This window comes from Mirounga leonina, unplaced genomic scaffold (genome assembly GCF_011800145.1).
Source record: "Mirounga leonina isolate KUSES-001 unplaced genomic scaffold, KU_Mleo_1.0 Mir_53, whole genome shotgun sequence".
Taxonomy (NCBI): domain Eukaryota; kingdom Metazoa; phylum Chordata; class Mammalia; order Carnivora; family Phocidae; genus Mirounga; species Mirounga leonina.
Window position 1 is genome coordinate 76,786,346 of NW_023270807.1, and position 22,836 is coordinate 76,809,181.

The 22,836-nt window shown below is 34.4% G+C and overlaps 1 protein-coding gene across 1 annotated transcript in view; it reads right to left on the reverse strand.

The window, feature by feature from the left end:
• TRDN (triadin) overlaps positions 1-22,836 on the reverse strand; it is a 386,087-nt gene that overhangs the window by 136,657 nt on the left and 226,594 nt on the right. The window contains exons 13-17 of the mRNA XM_034990493.1: positions 18,079-18,132; positions 13,953-13,982; positions 4,470-4,499; positions 3,734-3,751; positions 90-122 (exon numbers count right to left, since the gene is read on the reverse strand). Of these exons, the coding sequence (XP_034846384.1) occupies positions 90-122; positions 3,734-3,751; positions 4,470-4,499; positions 13,953-13,982; positions 18,079-18,132 (165 nt within the window). The remainder of the gene's footprint in view (positions 1-89; positions 123-3,733; positions 3,752-4,469; positions 4,500-13,952; positions 13,983-18,078; positions 18,133-22,836) is intronic.

Genomic DNA, 22,836 nt, shown 5'->3' on the forward strand with positions numbered 1-22,836 from the left:
CATTCTAAGCCATTCTATTGGGATTCAGTATTCAATTGCAAATTAAATAATAAAATGAAAGGAAGATAGAGGAATTTAAAAACAGTTACCTGGTTCCACATGTTTTTCTTTCTTTTCCTGTTCTGAAACATATTATTATTGTTGTTATTATTATTATTCCAATTTTATATGTCACAATTTAATTGTTTTAACACAAACATATATGTGCTAATGCTGGACTGCAACAACTAATAAACTAATGAAACTAATAAAACAAATCTTTCCTTCTCTTTCCCTCACTGACTTCCCTCACAGAACAGCATACACATATTCTATGTAAGAGGAACTAAAATTTTTCATGGATAATAAACCAAAAATAGAGTCTATAAAGAATGGAAAATAATTAATTTGCTATTGTATTAGATCAACATGAAATAAATTTGGGATAAAAAATGAACCAAAGGATAATTATTACAGCTGTTTTAAAATAATTTTCAGATAAGGATGGACAGATTTCATAGGGACTTCCTCTTTGAAGGTGAAATCTGCTTATATTGAAAAGTTATTTGTTTAGCTAAGACAAAGGCTTTGCTGAGGCAAACTGAAAACATTAAAATAGATTGAATTTTCAGTGGAAAGCAAAACACGCTTCCCTTGTTTTTAGGGCAAATGCTCCTTATAGAGTCCTTATTAGATAATATTTCTTTTTAAGAACCCATTTTTGTCAATATTGTATGAGACAAAGCATTATTCTGGCCTCAAGAGTAAGATGACACTTGTGTTATAATAAGAACTAATTTTATACAAAGGGCAAGTACTAATTTTATACTAAGTGCTATTATCTGCAATTCCAATATTTTGTATTTTGCCTTGACAAGCTTGTCCAATTAATTTAAAACAAGATTTTCAAGAAATGTTTTAACATAGGTACATTATTACTGGATTTTTTAAAGAAAAGGTATGGGGAGATTATTTTAAAGTTTCATTCAACGAATATATTTTGGAGACTAGGACTTCTAAGAACTGTATTTTAGAAACACAGAGGGCCATCAAATCTTCTACAGTCACGAGTCTCACAAGTGTTCAATTTTGTTTCCCAAGAGTGTCATCATGTAAGCATATCAAGCAATTTATCCAATCACAAGAAGCATGCAGGCCGTAAAACCAATTAAAACAATGACTTGACCAAGTGTCACAAGTCAAAAAGAAGACACTCAGGTGACTTAGCTAAAATTAAACACAGTGAGAACATTACCAAAAGTTGCTTGAAAAACATGGAGTAATTAAACGTGTTGCTTAATTTATTGCTGAGCTGAAGCACAATCCATGTAACATTCCTAAGAAATTGCAAAGTGATGACAGTTGAAAAAATACTAGAAGTCGATCTGGGTATGCATCAAAACCGAATTCCAGCTATACGTGATATTACCAAGCTAAAAAAAGGGCCTTCCAATCACATCAGAAAGCCATCATGTAAACAGGAAAATACCTGTGCTAATTTGGAACAGTGTGAAGAAAAAGGTTGTTGAGAGCACTTATTATGTAGGATAATTCAGGATGTAATTATTGAATTATCTTTAATAAATATAAATTAAGGTACCCTTTAATTCGACAGGGACGGCCAAATCACATCTATGATTGTTTTTTTTTTACTTTTTATTTTGAAAAAATTATAGTTCACAAAAATTTTCAAAAATACGTATATGAAGGTTTCATGTACTCTTTACTTTGTTTCTCCATCATTATTTATTAAACTTAAAAAAGAACAACTTCTTAATTGTGATAATTAGAAAATTAGAAGCAAAATAAGAATATAGGGATGGAGATGTATAATTGAATGAAGCAATCCTAAAGGCAAAGAATCCAAATCAAACAAATTCAAAGATACAACAATAACAACAATAAAAGCAAGTCTAGGGGCATCTGGGTGGCTGAGTCAGTTGAGCGTCCCACTCTTGGTTTCAGCTCAGGTCTTGTGGGTCATGGGATCCAGCCCCAAGTCATCCCTCAAGGGGGAATCTGCTTCCCCTCTCTCTCTCCCTCTGCCCCTGGCACGCGTGCTCTCTCTCTCTCAAATAAATAAATAAATCTTTTTTAAAAAGCAACTCTAGATGAAAAACCAGAGAAAATAAGTTAATTTAAAAAGAATTATTCATTGTTTAAAGGAAAATTATTTTTCTTTTCCCTATTACTGCCCAAGTCACAATCCACTGAGCTTCTCAATGAGGGAAGCAGTTGGGATGTAAATGAATGCCTGGGAAGGCATTTTTTTCTTAAATGAAGTATACCAGTGCTCTGAAGATTGCCAAGGAGATGCAGTGTGTCTGTGAGATCTTTTAAATTATATAGCCTGCAATAAAGTGAGGGCCTTAAGATTATAGATATATATAATTTAACATCATTTTTAACATCATATAAATATATACATATTTTATACATATATATATATATAATTTAACATCATTTTTCGCATCTCTGGTCGTACTCCATTTTCCTGCTGGTGCAATGGTTTATAAAGTGTTTCTGTATCCATGATCCAGGGCTCATCAACAGCTGTGCACATACATAAATCTGAAACTAAAGGAACACATACTTCTCTATAGATAGATTGCTCCCCCTGGCTGAGTTTTACTATAATTTCATGATTCATCCTACAGAATATTTTAGAGCATTTTTTTTTAAAGATTTTATTTATTAATTTGAGACAGAGAGAATGAGATACAGAGAGCATGAGAGGGAGGAGGGTCAGAGGGAGAAGCAGACTCCCCGCTGAGCAGGGAGCCCGATGTGGGACTCGATCCGGGACTCCAGGATCATGACCTGAGCCGAAGGCAGTCGCTTAACCAACTGAGCCACCCAGGCGCCCCTATTTTAGAGCATTTTTATGACATAGAATGCCTCAGGGTCCTAACCTTTTGCAGGACCAAAACATACATAAAATTTTCAAAAAGTGGTGTATATTTTAAAACAGATGTTTTGGTTTTGGTTTTGGTTTTTTAATATCACTGGGATCCTTAAAAGCTCTGCATTTCTGGGAATGTGATGATTTTTAATGGCTGATTGAGTAGGGTTAAGTTAGGGGTTTTTTGTTTCCATTTGTTCAACATATCCTAATTTCTTCAGAGGAGAGCAGGTTTTTGCAAAAGATACAACCTCCAGGCATCTAGCTTTACTGTTAGCAAACAGTTTTAACACAATGTTAAAGCAACAGTGGATGCTGCCTAAGGTATGGATTCCAAGCAATGCTATTACACAGAACTCATAGTGCTTATAGGGGGGAAATCACATTAAGAATGAAATGTCACATATCATATGAACATGCCAAAATATTTATGGATTACAAGAAGAAAGGTAATGGGAATGTGGTTATGAAACCAGCCTGAAAAAGAACTTCTTTTTTTTTTTCTTTTTTAAGGACTGAGAACAAATCAGATTACAGAGACTAAATTTACATTAACAGTTTTGGTTAATGAAATGAAGTTGTATTTTTAGTTATGAGGCTGTGGGTAATATTATTAGACAATTGTATGAATTTGGAAAATGACTTTAAGAATGACTGCCATGGTTTTCCGTCCCTCTGACCCTCAGGTTGTGTATTTTTTCATTCTAACAAAAAACAACAAGTAGAGTTCACATGCATAAAATATAAAAAAGAGATATTCAAAACTGCAAGTCTAAGTATACTAGCAGGCCAATAGTAGTTGTAAAGAGGAAAAAACATATACACAAATATACTTTGCATGCATTTCCTTACTTTTTCCCTTGGGGTGTTCTGTCGAAAAAAATGAAAACAAACAAACAAAAAAACAATTGCTCTTACGCTCTTAAAACCTTCAAAGATAAAATTACTCCCCCAACATGCTGACTAGACTGTAATTTTTCCATCCCCTTCCCCCATTCTCTCTCCTCAAATTTCAGTGTTGCTCTGAGGTATTGCCGATTACTACTGTAGGCGCGTCCATAATTTGAGTGCAAAACATTGACAATGAATCAACCCAGGATTACACTGTTCAATCATTTTCAATGATTTATACTTGCAGTCGTCTTAAATACAGGTGAACACATAATCACATATAAGCAAATACAAAAGAAACAGGTATCCTTGCCAGATGAGTTATGATTCTATTCAAGGCTTAAAGGAATGATTCAGTTCCTAATTGATGCTGGGGTATCCAAGATTAATTGAATTCATTCTTTCTAGTAGAATAAATGCTTGATACTGAACATTGTTCAATTTCTTGTCAAGCAAACATTTCTTTGAAAACAATTGTTGTGAAAGGTAAATATACTCAGTATTTATTTTTTGTTTTACCAAATATATCTCATAGCAATATTGTCAGTAAAGACTTGATTCTTTCCTTCATATTCTCTCTCTCTCTCTTTCTCTCCCCTATCCCATATATAGTTTTTCTTCTATAATAATCCTTTAATAAGAAATGCAATTTGGGATTCATCAAATATAAGACAGAAAAGGAAAATATTTCCAATACCTTCTACAGGTGTTTTTGTTTTCTTAGAATCTGAAAACACAAAGATAAATTATTGATAAAGCAGATATCATAAATCAACAACTGATTAGTTTACAATAAAATGCCAAATACTCCTGAAATAATCTTCAATAAAGTGGACTGATCGCATAACGTATTTCTAGAATATGGGGCTTAAGGAGAAATTACTGTTTTTGAGAAGATGAGTATTAGAGTGAGGCAATACATAAGAAATTTTCTGAAATAGAAAGACTACAAAAAAGGACAGAGATGAAAGAAAATATCCACATAAAATTTGCACAGAGATTACATTGTGCCTATCAAAGCTAATGACCTTTTAATAGAAAGTCAAGCTGAGCCAATATATGGTCTGCTTCCATAAAGATGGGCTGAAGCCTGTGAATTTAGTCTGGGTTTTCTTCATTTGCTCAATCTAAAGCCACCCAGATCACCTGCTTTGCACTCCCTGAATAATCAATATATTTACAAGACAAATATTCAATCATTTCTATTGTAATGGGAAAAAAACAGGTTGACATCGGCTCAAAGGTTACTGATGAATATATTATATTTAGTAGCTGTTATGGAGTAATGTGTATTCAGTGGTCAGCAGACATCTATTTTGCTTTTAGTCTTTTGGGTATTCAGGCTAGATCTGAAAATTTTATGATTTTTTAGTATTTAAATCATGTAACTTTCTGTTCCTATCACTTGAAAATAAAATGAGAAGTTTTTGACCTTATTTTAGAATAGAGGCATCTGAAGTTTCTACTCAGAAATATTTTATTTATCTTTTGTGGTTTTTCCTTTACCTCTTCTATAACTTAACTTGAAAATTTTCTGGATATTACTGAAATTATAATTGTAATAATGAACTATAAATTGATCATTGCAAAAGGTAGATAAACTGTTTTCTGGCTGATAATTATCTGCTTGGCAGATTTGTGTGCCTTATAGGGAAGCGATTAATACCATAATTTTACTTACATAGTGAATTAATAGAGCTAAAATGTTTGAAGATGACAATGGGAGTTTATTCACAAAAAGCAGTTAGGTGGTCAACTGAGTTGTTCTATGAAAAAATGATTACCAATGACAGTAATAGTGAGGTAGAAGTGAAAACTCACTTCCATAGAAATAGAAGCTAGAAACACATTTTAGAAAGCAACTTGAGAAAGAATCTTGAGAAAGTCATAAAAATGAGCATGCTTTTTGATATAGTAAGTCCACTACTAGAAATCCAAAGAGAAAAATGCTAAAGTATCGTAAATACATATATATAGGAAGAAGTTTTTTTCATGACATTGATTTACATGTCTAAATAATGGGAATATTAAACAGTACCTTCTGAACAGGAGTGGAACTGTTAAAGAATTCATAGACATCCACATAATAGAAAAATACAGTCATTCAAGTGATATTTTTGCAACATCCTCTTTGTGAATTTCTAATTTCTCTGTAATAGGGGTATGTTGCATGTGTAAGGGAAAAGCAAACCTTTGAAAAATAATAAATCTTTGAAACAAAACATTTACTTATTCACTAAACATCTATTAAACGTTATTATGTCCAGCATGGCACAGTAAAAAGAATATTAAGCTAGATTTCTCTTAATATCCTTCCTGCCCTGTCAAAAAATATTTTTCTTGATATTTAGTTTTTTCGTCTGGAACTATAACTGAGTAGGCTAAATTTGCTATCTAAAATGTGCTTTGCAAGCAATTTCTCATTCCTTTCCTTCATGAGTAATTACCCTAAATAGATAAACAAGTAATTCAAGTACATAGAAAGATATTATATAAAACAATTTCATATAAGAATACGATAAATATCCTCTTATTCATATGCCTAACAATTAATTAACAATGCAGACACGGATTCTTATAGCATGACAGCTGCAACGAAGAAGTGGAAAGCTCAACGATCTTTGTAGGTTCTCAATTCATTTGGCGGACTCCAGTACACTAGAGTAAGATTTCTGCCCACCCAAAAGGTCATGTGACTCTCACTGACCCTAGTGTACAGCCAATATGAAAAACACAGGAAGATTATGACAAGCACATGGTCATTCAGGAATACAATTGAAAAAGCTTGGGAAGACTGGTGGGACAGAGAGATAAAATGTGGTGGGTAAGGAGAAGACTATTTCCACCCCCACACCTCTATTCTCTGACTAGATGCTGGTGTGGGGTAGATATGGAAAGCTGAACACAAAATGTGCATCTGTGAAATGTCTGTTGTTTAAACCTGCTTTCCTTCTCATTCATAATAAGAATTGTAGTATAGGAATGCCTGGGTGGCTCCGTCAGTTAAGCGTCTGCCTTTGGCTCAGGTCATGATCCCAGAGTCCTGGGATTGAGTCCCATATTGGGCTCCTTGCTCAGCGGGAAGCCTGCTTCTCTATCACCCTCTGCCTGTCACTCCCCCTGCTTGTCTCTCTCTCTGTCATTTAAATATTTAAATAAAATATTTAAAGAAAAAAAGGAATTTGTAATATAATGTGCCAGGTATCAATTGCATTGAAATGAAAGAATAAAAAATGTGAAGTCCAGGATCAGGTAAAATATAGAGCTTATTGAGATAAAGTAAAACATTTCATGAAGAAGAAATGTAAAAAAATAACAAGCCATGGTCTCACCAAGTAGGTTTTAAAAATTCAATACATGTTTTCTAAAAACGAGAGCTATAGTGAAATTAACTTAAAATGTCATTATAAAATCATGTCTTTGGGTTGGAGTCAACAGAGCAGCAGACTTACACAAGTAAAATACCTGAACAACAAAAAACATAATGCTTAGAACTGAAAGATCACATACTGACCCTGAAAAGCTATTAGTACCAGCCATTAATACTCAGGCTATTAAACTTCATTATACCCTCCCAGCACTCTGCTAAAATGGCTTAAAAATATTATAAAGGCTTACTCAGTGAATATACTTCCCTAAAGACCATATGCCCAATAATCTGAACAACAGTCTTTTATTAAGAACATCGAAGCTCACAGCAGCTGTGATTTAGAAGTGATGTGTTCGCAATCTGTTCAACTCATCATTCACTCATCTTTAGCAATGCACAGTAGTTTCCCTCATCCAGGGGGGATATGTTCCAAGACCCCCAGTGGATGCCTGAAACCAAACCTGTATATACTATGTTTTTTCCCATACATGCATACCTATGATAAAGTTTAATTTATAAATTAGGCACAGAAAGAGATTAATAATAATAAATAATAATAAAATAGAAAAATTATAACAATGTACAGTAATAAAAGTCATGTGAATAAGGTCTCTCTCAAAATATCTTACTGTACTGTATCCACCCTTCTTGTGATGATGTGAAATGATAAAATGCCTGGGTGATGAAATAAAGTGAGGTGAATGATGTAGGCATTATGACTATTGTTAGGCTACTATAGACCTTCTAACCATGTGTCAGAAGGAGGAACATTTGCTTCCAGGTGGTGGTTGATCTCGGGTCACTGAAGCTTCCAAAAATGAAACCGTGGATAGAAAGGGACTACTGGGGGCACCTGGGTGGCTCAGTCGTTAAGCGTCTGCCTTTGGCTCAGGTCATGATCCCAGGGTCCTGGGATCGAGCCCCGCATCGGGCTCCCTGATCAGCTGGAAGCCTGCTTCTCCCTCTCCCGCTCCCCCTGCTTGTGTTCCCTCTCTCGCTGTGTTTCTCTCTGTCAAATAAATAAATAAAAATCTTTTTTTTAAAAAAAAGAAAGGGACTACTGTATCAGGTATGGTCTATTATAGTCAGAAGTGATGCCAGAGAAAAATGAAATACCAGTTGTATAGAAAGGAAAAAATTACTCTCTGGTAGTCTGATAATGCAGGTGGATCAAGTATTCCATTTCCGTGTATAACTTGCCCCATTGACATCTTTATTCAGTTACAATAACAGATATCTTCCTTTGTTTTTCAGCATAATTTCTCTTCAGACTTCAATTCTGAAGCCCTAATTTACACATGCATTAAACTTACTTGTTCTTGTTCTAGCTATGGTAAATGATAAATCTAATCTGGCTCATTCTCAATGGAACTATGTACTTCAGAAGATAAACTATGTGCAAAACTCAAAGGCTTTCCAGCCCCTAGGAATTCATATCTGAAGCTAAGTTTAAATGAATGGGATCTACCTAATCTGCTAGTGCAACCCAAGTAGCAGCTAGTAATCAAAATACACCTATGATGAAATTGTCAGTATTTGGCTATGATTTCTCAGACCTAAAAAGCTCACTGGAATATAACTTCCAATAATAATAATAATAATAATAATAATAATAATAATAATAAATTCTTCCTTGCCTGTGATGTGGAAAATTGAGTACCTACTCATATTTCTTGTGGATATTATATTGATCTTAAGAGTCCTAGATATTACTGATTCATTCACAGAATAAATATTTGTTAAGCAATGTGCAAACTGAGAAAATGTGTTAGTCCCAGTAGGGGATAAAACTGAATTAGACAGGGTTCCTTTAATCAAAAGTTTTAAAGTCAATTAAAGTAGAAGGAAAATGAATACCAGCAATATAAGTACAAGGTGGCAAGAAATCAGCAATGGTAGGGAGGTATAGATAAATTCTGATGTGAGATTATAAATGAAAAAGAAAGTATATTTAATTGAGAGGGTCAGACAGATGTCTTAGAGGAAAGAGAATTTTTCCTGAGCCCTTAAAACATTGAATATCCATAGAAGGAAAAGATAAGCTCTATTATGATAACAGCAGGAACAAAGGCAAGACAGCAAGTTGTATGTGTAAAATTGAGAATGGCTTGATACAGATGAAGTATGTGATACATACAGGAAGAAAGTGGGTAGAAGTATAAGGTAAAGGCTCCACCGTGGTGCCATGGTGGCCAGGCACATATCCATATAGACCCTGCGGAGGCCAAGTTTTAAACCACAGCTCATGTGAGTCTCAGCAGAATGCCTTTTGAACCTTCCAGAACATAGCAGGATGGGAGGCTGTCATGAGACAGCTTCTTATCACCTCTTGAGTTCTCCTGCCTAGAACACTTTGGAATAGAGTTGCAGACCATGAAACCATTTGGCTGCAGTCTAAAATTGGCTCCTCAACCCTGAAATGTCCCTAACTTGTGTTGCATTATCTGGCCTCTTTTCTTTGGGTGTCATTGTTTTTTGGTGTGTAGGATAAGAACCATGAAATGTTGGCACCTTCAGCTACTCTTGCTTTTACTGACCATGGAGGTAAGGAATTCTCTCTAGCTCAAAAGGGCTCATTGTATCTTGACTAGTGGAATTATTCAGGCCTTGGCTTTGTCTTTGCCTAGATGTATACATGACAGGGGGTCAGGAAACAGACTGTGGTGACTTGGATTATAGGTTAAGGCCTGTAGACTATATTCTGTGGTTGGTGTGGAGCCACTGAATATTTTAAATAGGTAACAACATGAAAAGTTTTATGAAGTCAGTTCAAAATTCTGAAGGACCCTATTTAGTGAAAATATTATAGGCATGATTATTATATAGGTTAGAGATTCTCAAACTTTTTATCTCTGGTATCCTTTCAATCCTTTACAATTTTAAAAGATCCCAAACAGCATTTATTTATGCAGTTTTTATCCATTGATGTTTATAATTTTAAAAATTAAAGTTGAGGAAAATTTAAAATATAAATTTGCTTATGCATTTATTAAAAAAGAATAAACTTGTTACATGTTAACATAAGTAATATATTTTTATGACAAATATATTTTCCAATACAGAAGAAAATGGTGAGATGAGTGACTTTGTGAATCTCATTAATGTCTAGCTTAATGAGAAGACAGTTGGATTTGCATTTCTGCTTAAGTATTCAATCTGTTGCAATATTGCAAATTATGTAGCCTCTGGAAGACTCCAGTGCATGCTCATGGGACGATGAAAATGAACCAGGCAAACGATGACTTCATATTTTTATAAAAATAGTTTTGACCTTGAAGAACCACTGACAGGGTCTCAGAGACACCCCACCCCCCCCAGGAGTCATTGACCACATTTTGAGAACATCTGATTTCAGAGATCATTGCCCTAATTAATATGAGAAGTTAGAAAACCAATATGAGGACACAAACAACAATGTGAGGTGAGAGCTAGAGGACTGAGAGCTGTGAATGAAGATTAGCCTTTCTAATTATTTTAGGAAAGATTAAACAAAAGAGAGTTCAGCCAAATTAAAAACTCTAGAAGACTAAATGCCAGGGGCAAAGGAGAAACAGAGGTTGAAGCGTACGCCAGAATTTGTGTCTCTGTGTCTACAAAGAGAGTGGGGCAATTACATAAGAAGAAACAGAGAGAATAAGCACATTTTATAGAGAAAATACAATTTGATGGGACTTTGACTCTGAAACTAATGGAAAGTAAGAAAGAATGTGTGTTAACAGATGATGAGTAAAGTGTCTATAAGGGGGAGAAAGAGTGGCATACGGGGGAAATTTCAGTAGAAAAAGGCTTATAAAAGGACCCCAGTTGAATAGTCAAAAATGTCCCTCCACTTAAGCTAAGATATGATTGCTCTGATGCCCAAACTCCAAAGAACAGTAAAATTGATGGGCAAAGCTCAGCAGAGCCAAAGGTCTCTCTTGTTAAGGTTTTTGAGAAAGACTTGATGGGACATAGAGGATAAGATCTTAACATGAAAAGCAAATCTTCAGAGTTCAGTATTCAAGAAGCCCTTTGCCCCCTGGTGCACAGATCATCTTTGATAATAAGGAAACTGGTATGTACTTTTGTTTCTGCATTTTAAAATTCGCTAACGAAAGAACTTCCCAGGGCATTCTAGTTAAGCCTTAAAACCCTCCTGATTTTCTTCTTCTCCAAGAAAGTAGTCAACCATTAGTATCTTTGAACTATACCCCCAAGAGTTTGAATGTGAATAGAAATAAACTTTGTATAAAATAAAATGTTGAAAATCCAAATTGTATGTGGTAATTTGTATTAAGCATGCTTCATTTGAACAAACATATTTCCAATAGAGGCAGGAAACCTCTATGGAAAAGATTTCTATAATCTTATTGAGATTATAGAAAATAAGAAACAAGAGCCAAGACCCTTATGTCTGTATACCTCTCTGCTCTGCTTAACAAGAGAAAGGGAAATAGAAACTCACGAAACAAAATCAAATGACTGCCTAGAATAGCTGGACATTGAGTCTGTTCTCCTTTATATGCTGGAAACAATGAAAATTATTCTAGATAGCTGTCTTTGTTTCTTAAACAGCATAATCTTCGCAACTACAAAATTTTTCCAAATAAGAGATAAAAGATAATCTATGAAACTCTTTTGAAATAACAATAATATAATAATAATTATAATAATAATAATACATAGGGGCATATGTTTTATATATTTTACAGCTGGTGGTGGACACTGGATCACTTGACTCTCCATGGCAAAGCTCTGCCCAAGCTCTCCAAGCTTTTCCAAATATTGCATATTGATTATAAACAATTTCTCAAAAAAGAAAAAGAAAATGAGGCATCTAATCCAGGAAAAATAGAACAAAAAACGCCGGAAACATAGCAATGAGGAAAAAAAAAACCAAAAAAACGATATAAACCTGAAGCGATGCAGTTTGTAATTTGACTATTGTTTCATATCCCAAAGTCTTTTAATACTTTGGTTTGAAAACTAATGAATGGAAAAATAACTGTTCATGTTACTCATTTTCCTAAATCAAATGGTAAATTGTTCATTATTCCTAAGAAGGAATGGTGGGAAAAGATTAACATTTTTGAGGACTGTCTATATTGAAAACTGTGCTGAGGACTTACTACCTCTTTTTTCTTGTAACATCTCTGTATCCTCACCACAGTGTTGATCATGTAAATGATGTAATTTCCAGAATACACCTAAAGATTTGTTATGCGTACATGGGGAAATAAACACACTAACATGTCTTAGTTGGCTTTATTAAGATACCATGGTTTTGTTCTCTAAACAAATAATGGCCTACTAAAATATTTTTCTGTCTCCTATCTATGGACTCTTAGATTCCTGTTTAAAAGAAGCAGAATGTGATTCCCAAGCTGCTATGATTATGTAAAATTCTGATGATACTAAATATAAAATATAACACTTGCTTTCTATTTTTTTCAGGTTATATGAACACTAATTAGAATATTATTGTCATTTTCAAAGTTAGAAATGATTGCTTATATCTTCATACTATTTTTACTAAGAAAATAAGCCTAGAATAATGAACAGTGGTGATATCTAGACCCTGTCTAAATATTGTCAGGGTACATGAGAAACATCTCTCTAAATAGAATCACAGTGACTAAGACGGCCTTAATATTTCCTTTAGCTTGACTAAATTTTAGACAGGTGTCTTCCTGATTATAGGCCCTCAACGTCCCTTGTATTAGTACATTTACTTTAGAAAACTTGCAGCTGTAAATTCTTTCTCTGTTCTTTTGAAATATAAATCTGCTACACCCAGAAGTATCTTTCTCAGGATTAGGAGACATCCTTTTTTTTTTTTTTTTTTTTAAGATTTTATTTATTTATTTGACAGAGAGAGAGAGACAGCGAGAGAGGGAACACAAGCGGGGGGAGAGGGAGAGGGAGAAGCAGGCCTCCCGCCAAGCAGGGAGCCCGATGCGGGGCTCGATCCCAGGACCCTGGGATCATGACCTGAGCCGAAGGCAGACGCTTAACAACTGAGCCACCCAGGCGCCCCAAGGAGACATCCTTTTGAAATGTAATTATCAAAGGGTATAGTGTTCTATATCCCAGTGCCTATGGGAGGGTAGGAGACTAACTTCAATAAGCAGCAATTAGTAAACATAGATGGCCTAATCACAATGACCATCGCCCCACACCCCAACCGCCCAATGTTCTCTAGTACCTTTCCACTAGCTCATCTCAGAGCTTTAAAATTCTCAGGCTTTCTGTTTCACTGGTGTTGGATTTCAACTTCTACTGCAATGGACTTGAGGCCTATTGCAATCGTCTTCAATAAAGTCTTTCTTACCTGTTAAATTCCATTGGGTGTAAGTTTTCTCTGACAGCAAGGAATATTTTACTCCATCTCAGGACATTCTGACAAAAGGAGGTGGTGTGCAGGGGATGGACTATGGCTTATTTGCTATTTGCAACTCAATAGAACAAAGTAGCATCAGTTGCTGGTCAATGTCAGAGATATAAGTAGTTAATAGTGTAAAATAGTCTATATTTTTCACATTTTTGAAATGGGATAAAACTTCTAATGGAATGGAAGTTCTGGTATTTTGAGAGGTTATGTTTTATCCCCTATATCTTGAGAAAGACAAGATTTATAATTGTTTTTTTTTAAAAAGCAGTGCACCCTTTTATATGAAGTAAGGCAGAAAAATACATTCATGAGAAATGTCTGCATAATATAGATCCAGTTATCCAAAGGAAACACGGGCGAGATGGCAAGCAAAACCCAACTCCGGATTTTGGTTAATTGTTTACACAAAAGACATAGTGGAATTTTTGCATTAAACATACCTTCCTTCTTTTCATCTTTTTTAGCTGCTGCTGAAATGAAATAAATAAAATAGTGTTAAAACATACTAACTGATCATTCTTCAGAATACTCTTGGGAATATGAGACTGTATTCCATGTATTCATAAATTGAGTGGTTATCTATGCACAAATTAATCCATCCAACTTCTGCAATATGAGAACAACCTGAAAATATTATTTTATGTGAAGGTTTTTTAAAAACTCAGATATAAGCATAAGACCAAAAAAATTTAAAAATATATTGTTACGATTAACATAAGAATAAAAAATTTAAAAAAAAACATTAAAAAATATATTGTTACATAGACAAGAAGTCAAATAAATAAGTACAGTATATGTTTAGTATAAGTTCATTTTAAGTTTGAAATTGTTACATCTGAGAAAACCACAAACACTTCTAGAAGAATATGACTAGATCTATGCCAAAAATGGAGGTGATATTTCATAAATTATCTGTGCCTAGCTACTAAGAAATTATGCACCAGTTTATTATATGCATTTGTTATAGTAGTGTTTAAAATGTCTTTAAAAAAACACAAAAAACAAAAAATAAAATGTCCCATTTCAGCAAGGGGCAATGACAAGTCCACCCTCCTTTTAGCAAATGTATACCACCTTTACACAGAGAAAAGGCACAGCATGCTTTAATCACCTTTGAATTCTTTCTCTGTGGTAGAATTCATCTAATCCTGGATCATGAATCTAAATCTGGATACAAGTTGTAATTTATGTGTGTTACCAGAAACATTTGGGGGAGGTACTAAGTCAGCTTGAGATTGCTCCAAGCAAGATGACCCTTGGTTCTGCATAAAGTTTATTCAGGAGCCAAACCCACTCCAAGAAGTCTTAGGCCACATAAATTGTATCAAAGATTGTGCACATCCCCTTCAGGTAATCCTGCCTGAGTGAATTAGAATTTGCTGGACCACTTAGACCCAACATTTAGGACTACTTTGGGTGTCTAGTCTGTGCTACAATTACCAAAGCACTTTCATGTGCATCTTCTCACTGGGGCTTCACCTAGACCCAACTATATTCTTACTGGCTACAGAAAATTCACTGCCTAGATGACCCTCCATCTGCTTAACATAAACCTGCCCCAAAATGAATCCTCACCTCCTCCCTTAAGCTAGCTCCTTTCCCTGGGACTTATTTTTCACAATACAATCATCCTATTTACCCAGGCTCAAAAGTTCAGTACCATTTTTAATTTTTCCTTTGTTTCATTCTGTATATTCTATCAAATATTATTTCTTCAAAATGTCCATCTTGGTTGCATTTTTTTCCCAAGTCATTGACACCATCATAGTTGAGGTTGTCTCATATCTTGATAATGACAATAAGCCTGTCATAATTATCACTATTTAAGCTGTCTACATTAGTAATGCTTTTTTCTCTGCCAGTTTATTCTTTAGTCATGCTCCAAGCCCAAGTGAAGTCATCCTTCATCCATAAGGAATCTCTCAATGCCCAACTCTTATTAAAAATCATTTTGTCTTAACTAGTATGACATTTATTATCTCTACAGTTCAATTCAGTACTACATGATTTTCTACGTATGTTATTATTTAATTTCTTATGTCTCCAAATTATAATCTATAGTATAAAGTCATTTATTTCATACTCTTCTCCATCTCAAAACTATTAAGTTTTTTAAAATTTTAAACACACTGCAAGTATCATTATCAATTTTGTCATTTTATACTCCAAAATATCAGGCTTTGCTACAGCAATACTGCCAATGGTGTTCAAGCTCTGTCTCCTAATGAAGTACATGCAAATATTAATTATTTCTATGCATTATTTAATTATGTGACTGTGCTATTATAAAATCTAAGAAAGATCCATGGAGGATGTGCACAGCGCAGGTGACATTTATCCCTGCTTGATGTGTCATGGCCATTTTCGTGAACAGCCCCAAACTCTTGCCTTGTGTACTATGTTTAATCAACATGTTCATATAATTTTCTTAATAGAATGGTTCTAACAAGTCTAACAAGACTTTGAAACTCTAGGGTATTAATGACTCAACACTAAATCTTTGATTCCAAAAGAATAATTTCTGAGGCTGCCTTGTCCAGCCTAGCTGGGATGTAAAAATGAAGAGCCCCTGACCTAAGCTCAAATTTGAAGCAAGTTTCCAGATATCTCTGCTATTTCCTCCTCTTGAATTCCCCTGATATGACAATGAAGTAACATTAAACTCCTGCCTCAAGTCATAGTTCCACAACCACTAAAGCTCTCGGAAGCTTCAATCAAAGCAGAAGTGTCTTAGGGCAAGTGTGTGTGTGTGTGTGTGTTTATGAGAACTTATATTCATTAACGCAATGATTCTTTGAACTGGTAGCCATTTGCTTGAGGAAATGATTCTGAGTTGCATTTTCATGAATAAAATCCCAAGTGATAATAATATTTGTTCTGCTTTTCTACAGCCCATAATATTTGTTATACTCTCCTAAAGAAGAATCTGTTTTCTTGAACAACCTGATGATTAAATGAAAATTAAGAATTGGTATCACAGCTCCTAATCATCCGAGTATATGCATTGCTTATACATAGCATCATTGGGTCAAATGGAATGCAGCCAACCCATCTTACAATATTTAATATGATGATTCTGCACATGGTTGAGTCCAGGTTAAATGCAACCATGTTATCTGTTATATGCTGAGGAGTCTGCTAAAAGGGCCTTCTGCACAGTAATGAATGTAACAGCATCTAAATGTATGTCCTTTATCGCTAGATATTGTATAATATAGCATAGGAAAGAAAACAAAGATTCTATTAGGGGAGGAGTGGGGGAGATGTGTTAAATAGGTGATGGGGATTAGGAGTGCACTCGTCATGGTGAGCACTGGGTGTTGTATAGAAGTGTTGAATCACTATATTGTACACTTGAAACTAATATAACACTAACACTGTGTGTTAACTAACTGGAATTAAAATAAAAACTTAAAACCCCCCCAAAAAATTTCCTCTCTTAAATATTTTACCTTTTATAACCTAAGTGTGATCTGTAAAGTTTTCATAGATGACAAAATTCAGAACACTCTGTCCTTCCCTTATGCTTTCATCAAATTTCTTTTCATGGTTTAAGATTAAGGGTCCTATAAATCATATTCCATTCTGTTCACTTGGAGACACACAGGAGTTAGGATAGATTTCTCATAGGATGTGATTTCAGATACTCTCCCTACTTGTGCTCTCTCTCTCTCTGTCAATTAAATAAATAAAATCTTAAAAAAATAAAAAATAAAAAATAATTTTATAGGAAAATTATTTTAAATAAGTACTTTTCCCAAACTGATGACCTAAAGAATTAATATCTTGGGGTGCCTGGGTAGCTCAGTCAGTTAAGCATCCAACTCTTGGTTTCAGCTCAGGTCATGATCTCAGGGTCCCAGGATAGAGCCCTGAGTTGGGCTCCACGCTCAGCGGGGAGTCTGCTTGAGTTTGTCTCTCTCCCGCTCCCTCTGCCCCTCCCCCTTGTTCTCTTTCTCTTTCTCTAAAATAAATTTTAAAAAATAAATAAAAATAAATAAAATAACCAATCAATATTTTTCTAAAGTTCTCTTAAAGGAAACCACTTTTGATGACCCAAAGATATTAGGAAGTGATGAAACTGATTTTCTCAGATGGCTTATACAAATGAGGGTGATTTCTTTGTAGTCATATCTGGAACTCAATTTATGCAGTCTTAATATAGATGAAATAATATTAATTTAATAACAGTCTGACTGATTTTTCTAATATGACACAAACTGCAAGGTATAACTGAAAACATTGGAAAAATTGTATATTATATATATATATCTCTATCAATCTTTCTATCCATCATCTATCAATCTATCTATGGCTTTTTTTTTTTAGAAATATAAGTTAAAGCTCAATGACTGAAACTTGGAATCAACATACTAATTCTTGGGTCCTTCATGGTTCTTCCAACTACTAAAAAATAAATACTCGAAATGTGTATTGTAATGCAACAATATTTTCTGTAATAACCCAGCAGATGGTGCTATTCTGCAATAAACAGTTTTTGTTTTGTCAGTAAAGTGCCATGTACTTTTCTTTAAAAAAAAGAAAGAGAAGTGTTTTATTGCTTACCTTGTGCCGCAACTTTTAGAGTCCCTTGTTTGGTTTCAGGAGCTTTCCCTGGATCTTATAAAGAAAAAAGATAAATTACCATGAAGATATATAGGATATATAACCCCCAAAACAGGGGAGATTAGAAAATCAAAAACAAACATAAAAACATTGCCCTTGGCACTCAGAATTTTTGTTAAGAAAGGTGCACAATTGTTAGGGGGATCCCTAAGAAATTAGGTTTATTGAGACAAAAAAAAAGTTTCTCAAAACTTCTTGCCTTACTTTTAACTGACCATGGAGCACTTTGCATTTGTTGGGCACCTGAATTTGAAAATCTCAGAATTCTTTGTAAATTATTTCTGTGTTATCAGATTTCTGAAATGGATGGAACATTTAGATATAAATAAAGTGGCTCATAGAAGCTCACTGAGTGACTAATATGAGGATAAAGCCCAGGACAACCAATATCCAGCTCCAGTCTTTGACTCAAGATACCATTCCTTGTCCTGCCTTAGTGTGGTCCTGGGCAGCAGTATGTGTTGTGAGAGAATGAGAAAACTTCACTTTTGAATCTTTCTTCCCTCTTGTCTTAGGGTTTTTGTTTTTATTTTTTCAGAATTTTCTCTTTAAAGAAACAGGATACAAAAACACAGATGATATATATTTAAATGTATTATTTAATTAATTAGCATGAAAAATAAAGGGGAAATAAAGATTTCAAAAAGCAATGCTTATTTCTCATTTCACTAAATAATGGTTCATGATTATCTTCAGTAAGCTTTCAATAATTAAATTATCATTTAATAATATGGGAAGGAAGATTTGATCATTTGTTATAGATGTTGACCTTTATTCATTTACCACATATTGATATGGCACCTATTATCTGTATACATTAAGCTATGTGTAAATATAGTAGCTGATACACATATATACTCAACCTTATGTTTAATTATCATCAAATGTTGATTACAGCTTATTTAATATTACACTTTTAGAGTTATAAGATAAGATTGCATCAGAATAACATGCAAAGAATCAAAATTTCCATGTTTTTTAGGCAAACAAAAGAGATTTTGTTTCTTTTTTTAAAGATTTTTTATTTATTTATTTGAGAGAGAGAGAATGAGAGAGAGCACATGAGAGGGGGGAGGGTCAGAGGGAGAAGCAGACTCCCTGCCGAGCAGGGAGCCCGATGCGGGACTCAATCCCGGGACTCCAGGATCATGACCTGAGCCGAAGGCAGTCGCTTAACCAACTGAGCCACCCAGGCGCCCCAGAGATTTTGTTTCTAACTCATGCCTTACCTCTTGTTGGTGAGTTAATCATTCATTTATATCATAACAAGGATTAAGAAAATGCCAATTTTTCATTCTGCTTTTTACAAAAGAAATATTATTTGATTCACATGTGATTTTTATTATTACCCTATTTATTTTTCAGAGAAAATATTTTTTGTAAAATTAAGTTGATTTCATTTTACCTATGATCTCTTTATTATTTTTTTTTTTCTGGAGGAAAAATCCATGCCAGCTACATGCTAGTGCTATCTTTGTCACACCCAGAATAAACGGCCTCAATAATTAGTCAAGATTTGTATACAGATATTGGAAGTTTTAACTAATGTATTTCTCAGTATTGCTCCAGCCCTATACCTACATGACTAGCATCTGGTAGTCACTTAATAATATTGGTAAATGAGAAATTAGATGAAAGGATGAAAGGATAGGTCTAAAAGATCACCAAAAGTACCCTAGACTGCTCTGATGGTGTTTCATTCTTTAAAGATCTCGATGTATCAGAGAATTGTAAAGTAGTTCCTGATTTTTAAAAAGAAGATTTTAAAATTGCAGTCAGTATAGTACCTTAGAATTTTAACAGCTGTTTTCCTATCTTCTCTCTCTTCTTTATGTTCTCTTAGATCACGGCTCCTAAAATGATCCCTCCACAATGAAGATTCTAAGTCACCACCCAGAACACTCAACTGTGAATTAGGGGGAACTTTTCTCAGGGCCTTATTACTTCTCCCATTGATCATTCAGTTACTCTGTCAGATGCTCTCTCCTTCAGTGATCGGTGGCCAGATCATGCCCCTGACTATTCAGCATTTTCCATTTGAGTATCCTGACAGGTGACAGACTTATCTCTCAAGAGTCACATCTTCACTAACTCTACCCATTATCTATTTGGCTGTGTGCATATTGAGTGGGCATGTTTTAAGGACTCATACTCTATGGACTCTTTTTTCTGCTATGCCATAGCTCTCCACCCCTCCACCTCCCCCAAATCCACCCACCCACTAATGCACAGTGATAAATTCTAGATACTGTTCCCAGGTAAAATGTGTTATTTTAAAGAGGTCACAATACAGACAGCATCCACCCACAAAGAATGACTTCAATGCAGCTAATTCTCAACTCTGTAGCAGTAAAATATTATTTGTCTTTCATAATTCCATCTACTCTTTCTCTGATCTCAAGCTTTTAAGTAAAAATTAACAGTTTAAAACCAAATGCTTTCCAACAAGTCTGCCAACTTGCGTTCACCCAACATCAGTCTCAAATCTATTGAGGACACATGAAAAGGTGAGGAGATTGGATATCTGCTGTGTACAACATTTCAGCTTTCAAAACTACAAGTCTTTAAGGAAGGAGTTAACTCCGAGACCACAAATGAACAGCATTAAGGCCACATCAAAAATTGCAGAAGAGTGAAAATACATCAAATCCATACAAATTCTTATTATAAATAATTGTTCTGTCTTTTATTACTGCCAACTACAAAAGAAACTAACTTTTTATTAGGAAAAATTTCAAATATCTATAAAACTAAAGAAGAAAGTATAATGATCTCCATGTACTTAACACCCATTTAATAATTATCAAGTGATGGCCAGTCTTATTTTTCTCTGTATTACCCACTACCTCCTCTACTTGCTTCCCAAATGAAAATTTTATTATGGCAAATGCAAATGATTTTATTGTTCCCAAGATTTTATTTGATGATTTTTATAGTTATATTTTTGAAATCAAATAGAATGATTTAAATAAAAATGCAGGATGATAAGAAAATTCAATGAAAGATTATAATAATTCTGAAATTAATAAATAATATTTTGGACTGCAAAATCAGAGATAGGATGGACCTAGATTAATATGTCAACATAGTTTACTTGGGGATATTTTAGTAGAAAATTATCAGAGAAGTTAGTATCCTTAGGTTCCTGAAACGTGTTTATATAAATCATCAAGAAACAGATAAGCCAAATGGAATAGTCCGATTTACAAAATTGAAAAAATATTATGAGTCTGCAAATGTTTTGTTAAGGAATCAATTTTCACATACAGGTTTAAATATTTGTTTAATATCATAAGCTTTTCATCTATAAGATTCTTTATACTGACTTCTTTTAATGTCAAGTATAAATCCATTGAGTTTTCAAATGTAAGTTTCACATAATTTTATTTTTTTAAGATTTTATTTTTAAGTAATCTCTATACCCAATGTGTACATCCCAAACTCACGACCCTGAGATCAAGAGTTGCATGCTCTACCAACTGAGTCAGCCAGGAGCCTCTTCATATAACTGTAAGAGCAAATGGACTGCTACACTGAGTTCAGTGGTGATCTTTGACTAATGGACAGTAGATGAAGAATAGTATTGTAATGATCATACTTGCATTTTAAATATTTTCTCCAGTTCCCCTCAAAATAAATCATTACATTTGTAATATTTTTATTCTTTTTTTTTAAGATTTTATTTATTTATTTATTTGAGAGTGAGCGAGAGAGAGAGAGAGAGAACAAGAGGGGTGGAGGGGTAAAGGGAGAGGGAGAAGCAGGCTGCCACTGAGCAGGGACCCCAATGGGGGGCTCTGTCCCAGGACGTTGGGACCATGACCTGAGCCGAAGGCAGATGCTTAACCGACTGAGCCACCCAGGTGCCCCTAAGGTTTTATTCTTTAAAGTAAGTTGGGGGGCGCCTGGGTGGCTCAGTAGGTTAAGTGTTCCAACTTGATTTCGGCTCCAGTCATGATCTTGTGGTTGTGGGATGGAACGCAGTGCTCAGCAAGTCTGCTTGTCTCTCTCCCTCTGCTCCTCCCTGTTCCCCACCACCACCCCACTTGAACTTGTGTGCTCTGTCTCCCTCTCTCTCTCAAAAATAAATTTAAAAAATCTTAAAAAAAATAAAGTTGGGAGCGAGCATTTTCTCTTTCAAAAGTAACAATCAATAATCCGTAAATAACACTTAAATCCCTTCACAAAACAGCAAAATACAAAAGAAAGAGCTGAAGGAAAAAGAGGTGAGTAATCTGACAAAGGCAGGAGAATGAATGGCAGCAGGCGGTCAAGAAGTTAATGGTTTCTGATGACTTGGTCTTCATCCTGGTCATTTCTCCATAACTAGCCCACTGGACTCAGCAGTACAGATTTCTATTTCAGTGTGTGATTGTATTTTAATTATTTACTTACAAAACTATAGCTTCCTACTAATCTATAAATTCCTTGTGATCACTGATGAGTTATTTATTCAACTTCATTACTCTAGCACCTAGCAAAATAAAACTCTCTCAAAAACATGTAAGCTATTGATTGCATAAAAAAATCCAACTATAAAAGTGTAAAAAAATCTAACTGACCAGTTTCAAATGAGTCATCAAATTTAGGACTCTGTTTCATTTTTAAGATGATAAAAACTAATTCAAACTCTTTTTCTTTTTGATCATTTATCATATGATATGCAAAAAGTGTTTTAATTTTAAATTTCAGAACTTT